The 14,673-nt window shown below is 48.7% G+C and overlaps 1 protein-coding gene across 5 annotated transcripts in view; it reads left to right on the top strand.

Moving 5' to 3' along the window:
• Samd4a (sterile alpha motif domain containing 4A) overlaps positions 1-7,914 on the top strand; it is a 225,809-nt gene extending 217,895 nt beyond the window's left edge. For 4 of the 5 annotated variants that reach the window (XM_032917462.1, XM_032917461.1, XM_032917459.1 and 1 more), the window contains 2 exons: positions 1,923-2,006; positions 7,704-7,913. In XM_032917462.1, coding sequence (XP_032773353.1) covers positions 1,923-2,006; positions 7,704-7,732 — 113 coding nt within the window. In that variant the 3' untranslated portion in view covers positions 7,733-7,913. Of the gene's footprint in view, positions 1-1,922; positions 2,007-7,703 lie in introns of all 5 variants that reach the window. The other variant, XM_032917458.1, reaches the window with a different exon arrangement.
• Positions 7,915-14,673: the final 6,759 nt, after the last annotated feature.

Genomic DNA, 14,673 nt, shown 5'->3' with positions numbered 1-14,673 from the left:
GAAGCATCAACATAGTTCCTCACTCAAGAGGGGAATGTGCTGGGTTGGGTGTTTGGAACCCACTCCTAACCACAAAGCAGAATTTCAGAGGCTGGGTTCAAATCAGTGACTATTGCTAAGCCGTGCCCCTAATCGAGGAGGGACAGATGTGTGAAACATTCCGTGTCGACGATACAAAGAAAGAAAAGAGGAAATGGATGTTAGGGGAAGGCGCTTTCAAGAAGACAGTAGAGGCTGCAGTAATGGCTTCGTGGTTAAGAGCATTTACTGCTCCCTCAGAGGACCCAGGCTCAGTCTGCCGGGTCTTTTTTAGGCTTCTAACATGACCTAACTCCAGCCCCAGGGATCTGATGCCCTCTCCTGGACTCTGTGACCACCGAATGCACATAAACAAAACAAAACAAAAACAAGCATAAATCTTTGGGGTTGAGGAGAGCTCAGTGATTTAAGAGCACTGGCTGCTCTTCCAGAGGACCTGGCCCCCACGTGGCGGCTCACAACTGTCTGTGACCCCATTTCCAGGGGATCTGACACCCTCACACAGAGACACATGCAGGAAAACAAAATAAACACACAAACAAAAACAATGCACATAAAAAACAGGAGGAGGAAGAAGAGAGAAGGAGGAGAAGGAGGGGGAGGAGGAGGAGAAGGAGGAGGAGGAAGAAAAAGAAGGAGGAGGAAGAAGGAAGGAAGAAAGGAGGAGGAGAAGGAGGAGGAAGAAGAGAGAAGGAGGAGAAGGAAGAGGAGGGGGAGAAGGAGGAGGAGGAAGGAGGAGGAGGAGAGAGAGAGGAGGAGAAGGAGGAGGGGGAGGAGGAGGAGGAGGAGGAAGGGACTGGGAGAGAGAGAGGAGGAAGAAGGAAGAAAGGAGGAGGAGAAGGAGGAGGGGGAGAAGGAGGAGGAAGAAAAAGAAGGAGGAGGAAGAAGAGAGAAGGAGGAGAAGGAGGAGGGGGAGGAGGAGGAGGAGGAGGAGGAGGAGGAGGAGGAAGAGGAAGGGGAGGAAGAGGAAGAGGAAAAGGAAGAAGAAAAAGGAAGAAGGGAAGAAGAAGCAGGAGGAGGAAGAAGAGGAGGAGGAGGAAGAAGAGGAGGAGGAGCAGGAGAAGGAGGAGGAAGAGGAGGAGGAGGAGGAGGAGGAAGAGGAGGAGGAGGAGGAGGAGGAAGAGGAGGAGGAGGAGGAAGAGGAGGAGGAGGAGGAGGAGGAGGAGGAGGAGGAGGAGGAGGAGGAAGAGGAGGAGGAGGAGGGGGAAGAGGAGGAGGAAGAGGAGGAGGAAGAGGAGGAGGAGGAGGAGTAGGAGGAGGAGAAAGAGGAGGAGGAGGAGGAGGAAGAGGAGGAGGAGGAGGGGATGAGGAGAAGGAGGAGGAGAAGAGGAGAAAGAGGAGGAGGAGGAGGAGGAGGAAGAGGAGGAGGAGGAGGAGGAAGAGGAGGAGGAGGAAGAAGAAAAAGAAGGAGGAGGAGGAGAGGGGGGGGAAATCCTAAATTATGGAGTCAGGGAAAGACTAAGCCAGGGAACACTCGTGGGGCTGACACCGAGGCAGAGAGAACAGCAGTGCAAAGGCTCAAAGGCTCTGGGTAGGAGAGGGTCGTGATGGAGCAGAGGAAGAGGGAACGTTACAAGGACAGGCCTGTAAGGAGGTCTTGCAGACCATTGCTGGGGCTGGCACTTACTTTTGTGGGAAAGCCATCACAGGGTCCGAGGAAGGGTGAGGGCCTGTGACTTGGGTTGGCTATTTACGTCATGAGTTTGCTTCCAGCTGCGTATGTCTACAAGGGGCTCCCTATGTAACTCATCACCCTGGCCCTGATGGGCCCCTTCAGCTCTCCTAGGGAAGGCACACTAGACACCTCTCCTGGAACCGGATGACAGCATGGATACTTTTTTCTTGGGAGTCCCCATAATTATCGTACCCTTTTCTTCCTGCAGAATTTCAGCTTCCCGTGACTGAACCTGACATCAACAATAGGCTGGAGTCCTTGTGCCTCAGTATGACGGAGCATGCCCTGGGAGGTCAGTATGTCCTCCCCACACACCCGGGGCAGCTTGGGGAAATGGGAAGGAAGTAAGGTGGTCTGACAAGACAGGAAGAGAGCAGCCATGGGGTGCCGTGAACTCCCTCTCTGCAATCTCTATGCTCCATTCCTTTTCTGGAAGATGAGTCAGGAAACTGGAGGCCAGAGAGAGCCAACGCCATCCCCCAAGCCCTGGAAGCTCCATCCCTCAGTGCACACTGGAACCCCATAGCCGTGGTCCCAGCCAAATGCAGAGCTGAAAGCTCACACACACAAGGCATGGCTTCCAATGGGAGCATCCCCCCAAGGCATTGGATATGTTCCCTCTCGGCACTGGATGCACCAGTCTGGGCCAAGCATATCCCAACGTGCTCTAAAAATAGAAGTTTTGAAACAAAGATCCCTGCTTGTTTTTCTAGCTCCCTGTCGCAAGTGGCTTGTGTGACGCTAGAGCTCCAAGCTATCCGAGTTGCCCTTTGCCACATGACAGGCACAGGCCGCATACACTCACATGCCCGAATTGGAGCCAGGAACATGCTCCCCTTAGTCAGATGACCCCCTAATCTCATCAGTCTGACCTGCAGTCCCCGTTATGCCTGTCCTGGAGGTTTCAATGCCCTCCTGGGCCCAAGCTCAAGAGACTCTTCCCAGTCCTGAACATTTATGGAGAATTGGCAGGGACAGAAGAGTTGAGATGTCCACCCTCCCAGCCACCCATTTCTGTCCTCTTCCTCATGGAGCCTCTGGCTCACAGAGAGGCTATCACGTGGCTGTCGTGAGCCTTTCCAGCATCCCTCTTCTGCCTGGGTGTACCTCATGGCCCCAGAAGTGGTCTGAACCATTGCCACACCTAGGGCCCAGCCGAGCATCCCCTGGCAGCAGTGAATAGAGAAGTCGATGTCACCTACTGCTCCTGAAAGCTTTGTCCCCGAGACTCTCCACCTTTGACTTTTAGATGTTTAATCTCCGTGTTCATATGTTATGGATTGTGCAAAATACAGTCTTTTCCTGAAAGCAAACAGGAAACAAATGGTCTACGTAGAACAGAGAGAAGGATTGAAGCTCTCACAGCTGACTTAACTGTCGGGAGGGAGTTCAAGGGCTGCTCTGGGGCTATCATGGCTCTACAAGGCTTCAGACCAAACAGAGAAGACCCAGGAAGCAGTATTTGCAAACTGTTCCATCTCTCTGGTCAGTCTGATCCTGGCTGTCTCACAGCATCTCTAGGAGCTGTCCTCCAGCTCCTCTTCCTGCTGTGTCAGCAGCCCCTTGGTAAATAATGGGAGACCCAGCCCCTCAATATAAGGACCAACAAACTGGTGTAGCCATTCAGTGGTAGAAGTGCCCCAAAACACACTGGTAGGAAATCTACAGCCCAGCATGCTGCCTGGGGAGCCTGCTGCCTCCCACTGCCTCTGAGAGTCAGCAAGGAAAACTGACCTTCCCCTGCAGGGCCGGATGGACCTGAGATAACTGGCATTTGGAAGCTCTTATCAAATGGTTAAGTACCGCCATTATCGTCATTATCGAAAATGCCAAATAATCTTTATTCAGAGGAAGCTTTCATTGAACACTTTTGTTTTGTTTTGTTGTTTTTTAAAGAAGGTTCTTCTGTTCTCACAGAATACCTCTTGGAACTGATGAGTTTCCACTAATGTTCTCATCTTGCTAACCTCCTAAGCCTTTGTATTGTTGTGTTGGTCCTCCCCCCCCCCCCGGCTCTCCCAAAATAATCCCCTCTCATGGATAGCCTCCTCCTAAGCCATTTCCAGGGGCAGAGGATGCAAACCAAGTTGAAGGTGGCCCAGCCTTCATTGAAGGAGCACTGTGGTCTTCAGCTATAGCCGAGTCTCTATGGACCAGCCCTTTCCAGGTCCCAGGGAAGATAACCTCGCTGGGGACATCACGCAGACAAATTAAGTCATTTTATAGGAAGACCAATGGCAAGAGGAAACGCACAGTAGCAGTTTCTCTGGGGCTGGAGAAACAGCCCAGTGGGCAAGGTGCTTGCTACACAAACACGAAGGCCTAAGTTCCAGTTGCCAGAATCCATGTAAAAAGCCACGCATCGTAGCATGTGCCTGTAGGCGCTAGGAAGGTGGACACAGGCTACCCTGGAGTTATCAGGGTAGCTGGTCTAGCCACATAAGTGAGCTCTGGGTTCAGTAGATGGTCTCAAAAAATAAGATGGAGAGTCACTAAGGCAGACAGCTGATGCTGACCTCTGACCTCCATGCACACTTCCAGTGCACACAGATAGGAGTTATATAATGAAGGAGGGGAGATTCTCCCGTGCTGTCACTCAAGGATGCAGGGGGAAGGCACCACGTCCTCTGTGTCCCAGATGACTGTCCACCATGGTCCACGGTGCCAACTTGGAGACGCTTCTGATGTCTCTGCTCTTCTCTGTTTCCTTGGTAACCGCTGCCCTTGCTTGCCGAAGCCCCCTTTTCTCTTAGCCATCCTTTCCTCTCTCTTTCTTTCCCTGAGGCCCCTGCGATAAAAACACGAAAGGACACCCAGGTAGGGAGTTGTGAATCTTTCATCAGCCTCTCTGGGTTTTACCTCTGGTGTGCGACCTGTGGTGTTCGGAAAAGACGGTCCTCCAAGCCTCTTATAGAAGGGACCCAAGAGCCTCAGAATGAGGCTCCACTGTTAGAGCCCGAGGCCTGCGCTAAGTGAAAAGTATGCAGCCCTTCCTCGGGGGTTCTGAAGCTCACACTCCCCCCCCCTCTTCTGTCTCCTCACCCCTTTCTAAGCCTTACTTACCACCCCCACTGTCGCAGATGCAGAGTCTCTATGCAAATTATTTTCTCAAGGCCCTAGGATGGCATTTATTGCAGTAGTAACTATAAAACCTGTGGTGCTTGCCTGTGAGTGGCACCCCCCCCCCGAGGTTCTCAGGGTTCAGTTTTCACAGCTGAAAATCAGTAAGCCTGGCTTTCCTCGGAAGACACATCACATGGTCGAAAGCCAAGCCTTAGGCTTGAGCTAGCTGAGATTTTCACACTCCTGGCTCCCCACTTTCACAACTAGGAAGATTTAGCATTAACGTGTGGGCCAGAGAGCTAAGCAGGGGTATGCCCTACTTCTAGAGACTTCTCAGACATCCCCACAACAAAGGGACCTCTACAAACACTCCTTCTCTCCTAGACCATTGAGCCCCAAGAACGGCTCAGGCTGACACCATAGAAAGTTGGTTATTGATTACAAGTTCATACCTCCAGCCCCCCAAACTGGCAGGGGCCACTGTTTCCTTTCTGAAAAAAATCTTTCCCTGAATTGCCATGACTTGCACACATATGGTTGTCCATTCTTACATGTACACACGAACACACACAGAGAGGCAGAGAGAGAGAGAGAGAGAGAGAGAGAGAGAGAGAGAGAGAGAGAGAGAGAGAGATCAATAGATTATACCAACATCAGTTTCTTCACTGTAATGTCCTGTTAGACCAAAATTGTCACCAGTATAGGACCTGACAGGGTACCCCTGTGATCTTCTTAGATCATTATTTCACAAATGCATGTGAACCTATAAATTATCTCAATGAAAATTTCGGTTAAAAACGTCAGCGTGACACTACAGCATGGCAGCCAGGAAATCCCTGTAAGTGGGCTCACTCCCTTTCCATGTCACCTAGGTCCCCAACGTCCCCTGGAATGATCAGGCACTCCCATCTTCCCCTTGAGTCTTACATAGTAACTAGAGATGCTCCCTCTGCTAGACCTGGTAGGCCATGGTGGGAACTGTGCTGGCCACACTGGCTGGCCTCTAGAGCTTGGCAAAGCCAAAGATGTCCTCCATAGCTAGCTCAACATTACCCTCATCCAGCAGTTACTGGATACCATCTCTACCTGTGATGACCAATCCGTGCCTCTCTCTGCCTACGGCATGACGCCCCATCATCTCCAGCATGCGCCATCATGGCTACCTCTTCACTGCCCTCTGCCACACCATCTTTCGTCAAACCATCTGATGCTTGCCAGGGGAGCCAATCAAAAGCGGTGTAGCATGGTTCTGCTGTGTTTAGGTCCCCCAGTACCCATCTAAGGTCCTTTGATGGTTGAGCTGCTGGGGGCTGTGTTAGAACCCTTGTGAAAACGGGCAGCCGAGGAGCGCCAGGGGCCGTCAGCAGCTCTGTCTCACTCATAGCTTCCTGTCTCTGGAGCACATGTCCCTCCCACAGACACACCCTTTGCAGCCTGACCAATTCTCTAACGTTTCAGAGAGGCATGGGTAATTAAATTACCCTTCTGCCACCTGAAGCTTTCAACTCCGAATACACACATCATCTGCCATTGCTTTTCCTGCCTTTACCCTTGTTCTTAGAGCAGAGAGATTGGATCAGCTGTATCTGTCCCTCTGGCTGTCCAGTCTGGGCAGGAACAGGTCTTTGGCCTTTCATCAAGGACTTGCAGTGAGAAATAATTCCAAAGAAACAGGTGTGAAGGCCACATTTCCATTCACATTTATAGTAGAGCTTTTCTCTCTTTCCAGGCCTACCCTTGCCTCTCACCCTACACCCTAGGATCTACCATCAGCCTCTCCATTTGAGAATCTGTCACCCACCTCTCTTGTCCCTTACCATCCTCCCATCATCCTCTCCTGAGTCCTCCTTCGCACTCCTACCAGCACAATCAACAAGCCATTTTGTGTCTTTATGAACCCATCCTTGACTTCCAATGCCAAGTTATACATTCCTCCTCCCTCCGAGTTCATTCCTTGGAACACAGTGGTTGGGGTCATCATCATTCCAGGCATCATTGTTGACTTACGTGTCTGTAATGTAAATTCTAAAATGTGATTACTTGGGAGGTAAGGATAGTTGTATCTTGGCTCCTGGGCTCAATATGGTTCCCATTTTTTAAAAAAACTCTCTGGATGTTATATAGATGATAAATGGCAGTGAGTGAGTGGGTGGGTGGGTGAGTGGATAGGTGGGTAAATGAATGGGTGAGTGGGTAGGTGGGTGAGTGGAGAGGTAGGTAAATGGGTGGGTAGGTGGGTGGGTGAGTGGGTGGGTAGATGGGTGAGTGGATAGGTGGGTAAATGAGTGGGTGAGTGGGTAGGTGGGTGAGTGGAGAGGTAGGTAAATGAGTGGAGTGGGTGGGGTGGGTGAGTGGGTGGGTGGGTGGGTGGGTGGGTAGATGGGTGGGTGGGTGGGTGGATGAGTGGGTAGGCAGGTAAATGAGTGGGTAGGCAGGTGGATGAGTGGGTAGGTAGGTAATGGGTGGGTAGATAGTTGAATGGGTAGGCAGATGGGTAGGTGCATGAATGAGTGGATGGGTGGATGGGTGGATGAGTGGGTGGGTGGGTGGGTGAATGGGTAGGCAGATGGGTAGATACATGAATGGGTGGGGTGGGTGGGTGGATGAGTGGATGGGTGGGTAGATGGGGTGGATGGATGGGTGGGTGGGTGAGTGAATGGGTGGGTGGGTGGGTAGGTAAATGGGTAGGTAGGCAGATGGGTGGGTACATGAATGGGTGGTGGGTGGGTAGATGGTGAATGGGTGGGTGGGTGGATGGTGGATGGGTGGGTAAATGAGTGAGTGGACAGGTGGTCGAGCATGAGAACAAGTGAGTGTGCAAATAAAGCCTTCACCTCAGAGACCAGTATAGGCAAGGTGCTGGCAGTGCTGGCAGAGAGCCAACCCAGACTGGTTTTGCTCAGTCGTCCTCTGGTTCCCTCCACAGACGGGGTTGACCGGACCTCCACAATCTAGAAACTGAAGATGACAGTGACCGCGCTGGCCGTGAAATGGACTGCTGCGGGCCCAGTGTCAGCCATCTTCAGGGCTGCAGAGGCTCTTCCAAGACACTTTGCAGCCTTTTCCCCCTGGTCCCTCGCCCATTTTGATTTTGTGAGAGCGTAGGTCATCCTTGTAAACATATCAGTAGACCTGGGGTTGGTTATGTTGTCATTTGTTTCTGTCACGGGATGGGACGGTATGCAGGGTGGGGAGGGGACTCTCGGGGAACGTGGGGCTGGGAGGGGGTGGAGGGACGCTAGTGGCTTCCTGGATTGACATGGAGTGGGGAAGAGTATTGCTAGGAGAGTTATGCAAGAGACACACGGGAGGGAGGGAGAAGCCCTGCCCTGGGGAGCCTTCTCAGTGCCCAGCTTCGCCGTCAGCACACGAGCAAGCAGAGCAAGATGGCGGCTGGCCTGTTTGTGTCTCCCCTGACTGGATTTCCCTGAGGAAAAAACAACCACGAGAGGGGGCGACAAGGCAACAAGGGCAAGAGGAAGAAGTCCCTCCAGCAAACTTTCAGATAAACTTTGATTTGTGTATTGTTTACATAAGAATTTTAAAGGGTACATAAAAGTGTCGAGTGTGGGTAGAACTTCCCTTCACACTATGGTTTTTTTTTTTTTTTTGTAAAAGACTGATTCCTGTTACGGATTCATTTTTGTCTCATCTATATTTTTATAATAGTAGCAGGGTTGTCTTTTTTTTTAAATGGCTGCCAAGCTCTGCTTCTCGAGAAGACGATTGGGCCTCAAGGCTGCCGTCTTCCACCATAAGATGGGAGGAGCGCGTGGACGGGTTGGAAGGATAAGGATGTGGCTGGGATGAATGGAGTGCTAGGCACAGACATGAGGATGGTGGCGCCGTGTGATCAGTTATGGATTTGCTCATAGGTTTCCCTCAGAGATGATAAACTCTGCAACCTCTTTCTGGGCTGGATTTGCAACCCACCCAAGGCCTGTCTTGCTTCCCACCCTCCCCACCCCATCCTACCAGCCCTGGTCTCACCCCACAGACACATCCATAGGTACACACGTCCCTCTAGAGGAGGAGAGACACGGTAGATGGTTTTCTTTTGCACGAAGCCCGACACTAGAACATTTGTGACGAAGACTTTGCAGGAACCTAGACCGGGGAGCTGTATCTCTTCTCACTCTCTCTCTGCTGAAGAAGAATGACCCAGCAATAGTGTCACAGAGAACAATGCAGAGAGGCAAGAAGTCCTCGTGGTCCAGCTCCATCGAGGGGGCGGGCGGATGAAAGCAGAAGCAGGAAAGGTCACACTTATAAGAGAAGTGGTGGCTCTCCCCAGGCCTGTGAGTCAGAGATTTTTGCTGTGTGGCGGGATGGCTTATCCAGCCACGCACAGGAAAGAGAAAACATACGCACATCACACAGCCGGAAATTTACTGTGACGCCGTGCTATCATAGGTCTGTCTCTTAAGGGCAGCAAAGAATAGCTCAGAATTTAATGCATCGGAGGATGTTAGAGGGAATCAAAAGGAAATTGTGTGCTGCACTGGGGAATCGGTCGCATAAATATGACGGTATGAGCGAGCGGCCAGAGGCATGATCTGGGGCATAACATAAGGCCTGTTTATGGGTGAGACTGATTCCTCTTTTTAAAAAAAAAAGAAAAAGAAAAAGAAAAGTGAAGTTTAAAACCAGACCATGCAAATGACTTTACCTCTGGTTTTTTTTTTTTTTTTTTTTGTTTTTTTTTTTTTTGTTTTTTTCAAGTTAATGAAGTGCACACAGACTCTAAAGGCCTTAATAAAAAAATCCACACACCGTTGCCTGTCACGATTACAAACGTACAACCTAGCCCAGCCATGGATGCCCTGACAGAGATTTAGGGCAGGGCCGAGGGCACCTTAAGAAGATAGCGCTTTTAGTGAACACAGAGGACTTAGATACGCTGTCTGGTGTAGAACTTCACAACACAGAAACAAAAGGTTCAGGATGCTCCGTGGGTGACCAGGTCTTGAAGATGCAAATTCACGTGCAGAAAGAGGTAGCATGTTTAGCTTTTTATATATGTATATATATATAGAGAGAGAGAGAGAAATTTTTTTTTTAACCAAGTGCCATTAACATTCATCCCTCATGTCTCTTTTCCAAACAAGCAGTGTTGGGGAAAGAGCTGGGATGGAGCATCCCATGTAAGGCAGAATAGGTTAGGATGCCGAAGGCCAAAGGTGAGGCCGAGAGGGTCTGAGGAAGTGTTTGGAGGACGCTGGGAAGGTTCACGGAGAAGAGCCACAGGACTCCACGTCCTGTAGGAAGGAGAAGGTGTTCGAGTCTGCTACACACAGCGCACGTACCCGTAAGGACGTGGGCTGTTCAGAAACACAATCACAGGCGCGCGCGTCTTTTAAGAGGAAGAAGACCATAGAGTATATTTGCAAATCTGAATTTCTATTTATTCCCTCATGGAGTATAGAAGCAATGGTTATCTGATTATTAGAGATATTATTTTGGATATGTTACTTATTAACGCGCTATGGCTGGTAACCATGATAAAGTCTGTTATTAGTAACAACATAATTCTTTTTTTTAAAAAAAAAGAAAAAAAAAGAAAAGCTTATTTTTCATTGACGGTATAGATTTTTATCTACTTAGTTTTGGTTTGCTATGTTAGTGTTTTGTTTTGTTTTTTTGTTTTTTTTTTAAGGTTGTGTTCTGATGATTTTTTTTAAGAGCCTCTTCCCCCCCCCCCAACCTTGATTTGAGTCCTGTGTTGACTGCAGGTATACAGTTCAATTAAAAAAAAAAAAATCCTAAGGCAGAGAAATTTTATTTATAAACAGAGTCAAACAGTTGCATGCCTGAGGCTGTGAGGTCAGACACAGGAATGAGCTGCAGTGCCTTTTTTTTTTTTTTTTTTTTTTTTACCCGTCAACCCCGCCCCACCCCCACCGCTCTGATTTAAGCAGCATGTCTCTGCACTGTCTGAGGCACAGTGCCGGTCTACACTATCATGGGTGATGTTTTATTGGTGCTTTTCTGTTCATAGTGTTTTCTTAACCCGAAAACAATAGGAAGAGACACAAACCGTACACGACACAAACGATGCTGCTGACGGTTTGTTGTGTGTGTTCCCCCACCCCACCCCCTCCCCACATGCTTTTGCGTTTCACCTTTTTATACACAAACCCAGCAAGCCAAGTAGCTGCTGGCGAGTCCTGCCTGCCAAGGGCTGCTGTGTGCACCAAGTTCTCAGCCCAGGTTGAGCTGAAAGTCTCTTTCTGGTACCCAGGACGGATGGGAGCTGCAGCTGGGCCCCAACCTCCCATTCTTCTGAGGCGACGCTGAGGGAAAACCAGAGTTTCTTTTGAGGTGTCGCTGCCTGCCTTTTACAGAGTGGGAGTCTTCTCCGGGCCTTGCATTCTTCTGTGCCTCTTGTAGCTAGCGAATGCTGGTGCAAGGTTTGTAGATCTGTGCACCCCGGACCTGGGATGAGGGCTGAGCTAGGGAGGGGAGGAAAGTGGATTCTGTCCGGTGACCTTCCTCTTTAGCCCAGAGTGGGGGCTAAACCACCCTGCCCAGGGTGCTCAGGTGTGCCTATGGTAAACAGAACCTGTAGAAGTTGTACACAGAGCCTTGATGCTAATATTGGCTTTGTTTTTCTGTTTGCTTTTTCTTTTCTTTTTTTTTTTGCAACTCATCAGAGATGTTTGCAAAGTGACTTTTTTTTTTTTTAATTCCTTTATCTTGACTTAAAGGTGAATGTGTATCCCTCTGGGAGGAGCAAGAAGAAAGCAGGAATGTTAGTCATGGCGAACAGAAGACTTCCTCCCTTATTAATATATAACCCTCACGTATTTATGCCTAACGCAAGCGGACTTTCAAAAGGCGTCCTTTTGTTGCATGCCCTGTGCAGGCATCTGTATTGTACATGCATGACTTTTGTCCTGTTTCCCTGTATAAAGTCAGTGAACAAAGAAATATTTTTGCCTAGTTCATGTTGCCAAGCAATGCATATTTTTTAAATTTGTCATACATGGAAAGAGCATGTTTGTTACATGTAAAAGCTCTACTGATGCAGACACACTAATGTTTGAACATGCTGTTCTTTGCAAGTGTACAGTTTTCAAATGTTGTTACCAGTGACAACGCCCTCGTGGTCTAAACTTGCTACAGTGTATTTATTACTCATTTCCTCCCACAGAATTAAGAATCATGGCTATATTTCATATGGTTATATTGAGAGTGAAGGGAAATGATTAATACAAGGTTTTGTAAAACTGGCGTGTATGCGTGTGTCTTTTTACTTTCTTTTTTTTTGTAAAAATAATTATTAAAAAAAAAAAAAAAAAAAAAAAAAAAGACTCAAGTCTTAGAAGTCAGCCCTCAATGGAGAACCAACGTAAACACACTGGTTAACTTTGCTCAGACAACCACACCACGTGATGCCCCCCATTAGCACAATGAACGTGGTTTGATCAGTGCCGGGGAAATCCAATGAATGCTCTGTCCAAGGTAAACTCGAACTACTCTGTGGTCCAAAGCTTTCTCCCATACATGGCTGCCTCTGACACATCTTGCACTTTTACCATAGCTTAACGAAACAGCCGCGCCTTGGAGTCTTGGAACTTCACCTACACATGGTTTGGATCCCATCCTAACCCCTGTGACTCCAGTACGATGACATAATTTATGCTAAGCTCTCAGCATTGTGTTGCTTAAGAGTATGACTGCAGGGGCAGACTTTAGATGGAGGTCCGGCTTCAGCGTCCTCCAGCCGTGTGATGAAGGCAAGGCTCTTAACCTCTCTAGGCCTTGTGTTTGTGTTTTTTGTTTTGGCCTACGATGACTCGACCTTTATGTCTTTGGACCTCCAAGCCAAAGAGAAGAAAACAAAACATGAGACAGAGGCTATTCCCACCTGTAACCTTGCAACCCCAGAGGTCTAAGATCGCCTCACTCGAGACTAGACCGATGAAATCTTGGTGTTCTGTTGCTCTGAAGAGATACCACAAACTCTTTTTTTTTTTTTTTTTTTGGTTCTTTTTTTTTTCTGGGGACCAAAGCTTCCTAGTAAACGCTCTACCACTGAGCTAAATCCCCAGCCCCTACCACAAACTCTTACACAGGAAAACATTTAATTGGGGCTGGCTCGTGGGTTCAGAGGTTTAGTCCACTATCACCGAGGCAGGCAACATGACAGCACATATGGTGCTGGGGAGGTAGCTGAGACTTCTACATCCGGTTCCACAGGCAGCAGGAAGAGAGAGTGACACTGGGCCTGGCTTGAGCATCTGAGACCTCAAAATCCACTTCCTCCAACAGGGCCACACCTCTGATAATGCCACTCCCTATGAGTCTATGGGACCATTTTCATTCAAACCACCACAAATGACCACACAGCCACCCCCCTTTTCTTCAGGCTCAGCAGTTTAAGACACATTAAAAAAAAAAACTAATTGGTGCTTGAAAACATACAAAAATGCCTCATACCGTAAGATACAAAACAAAATTCCTTATAAAGGTAAATCTTTATAACCCAAATGAGCAATCAGACAGACACACAAGAGAATATTGGACCTTGCTTTTAAAGTGTACAGAATGAGAAGAAATGCAAGATTAAAGAGGAGGGAACAGGGGAGTGAGTGGGTAGCACTGTGCTTGGAATGAAGCTGTGGTCACTGGCCCTGGCGGCAAAGCAAGTGCCCTCTGGCTCTGTAAGGGAATGTTCAGTCCTGGAGAAAGAACTACATAGTGGAAAGCTCCCAGGGCATCCCACAGCCCCTGCACCAAAGAGATGTAATTCTGTTTATTAAAAAAGGAATTGGGCCAGGCATTGATGGTGCATGCTTTTAATCCTAGCACTTGGGAGGCAGAGGCAGGTGGATATCTAATTTTGAAGCCAGCCTGGTCTACAGAGCGAGACACACACACACACACACACACACACACACACACACACACACACACACACACACACACTTAAAAAAAACTACTGAGAATGATGGAACACACCTTTAATCCCAGTACTCTGGAGGCAGAGGCAGATGGATTTCTGGACTTCAAGGTCTACATAGTGATTCCGGACCAGCTATGCCTATTATATACAGAGAAGTCAAAAAAGCTAACTGCCACGTTTATATTATAATGACATAGAAGGGGCCACAGGTAGATTTAAGAATCTAAAAGGCCACAGGCAAGTTATCAACTCATAGCCATTGAACAATACTGGGGGACATCCACACCCTAGGAAAGCCTCCTGGCTCATCCCATTGGTCAATCACCATGTCTATCGCCCATGGAAGAACATTGTTTCCCACAGACAATTTGCCTCCCACCACAGACCTGCAGGGAGTATTTCACAGATGTCACTGCTACTGTTGACAGACAGAATCCTGAATCACCTGGTGGCCACCTCTGCGCATGGCTGTGAGAGGTTCCCTCTACCGCATTGGGTTTGCCCACTGTGGGCGGAACCATCCCTTAGCCGGAATCTTAGACAGTAGAAGTAGATAGAGGAGCTGAGCAGCAACACACATGTATCCTTTACTCTGTTCTGATTGTGTTCGGCTGCCTGGAGCTGCTGCCTCTCTAACTCTCCCATTATGACAGACTGCAATCTTCAAACCGTAAATTGAGATAAGCCGATAAGCCCTTTCTCCCTTAAGTTACCTTATTGGAGCATTTTTATCACAGCAATGGGAAGGGAAACTAAGACAAGACAACAGACTTATGCAAGCATCTCTGCTCTATTATTTCTGCATACGTATCTTGACACAAGCCCACCCCTTCCTTGCCGGTTTTAGCCTCTCAGCCCTGAGCAGTAGCTCTGGAATCCCCTAATCCATTCTTCGAACTCCACTTGTGGTTACTGGTTGGCTTTTCTGATTTAACAGAATCCAACTCTTGTCAGGTACAATAAAAATTAAACTTACACTGGCTCCCCG

Source organism: Rattus rattus, chromosome 12, assembly GCF_011064425.1.
Source record: "Rattus rattus isolate New Zealand chromosome 12, Rrattus_CSIRO_v1, whole genome shotgun sequence".
Classification (NCBI taxonomy): Eukaryota; Metazoa; Chordata; class Mammalia; order Rodentia; family Muridae; genus Rattus; species Rattus rattus.
Note: the sequence above shows the minus strand (reverse complement) of the source record. Positions and strands in the feature narration are given on the sequence as shown.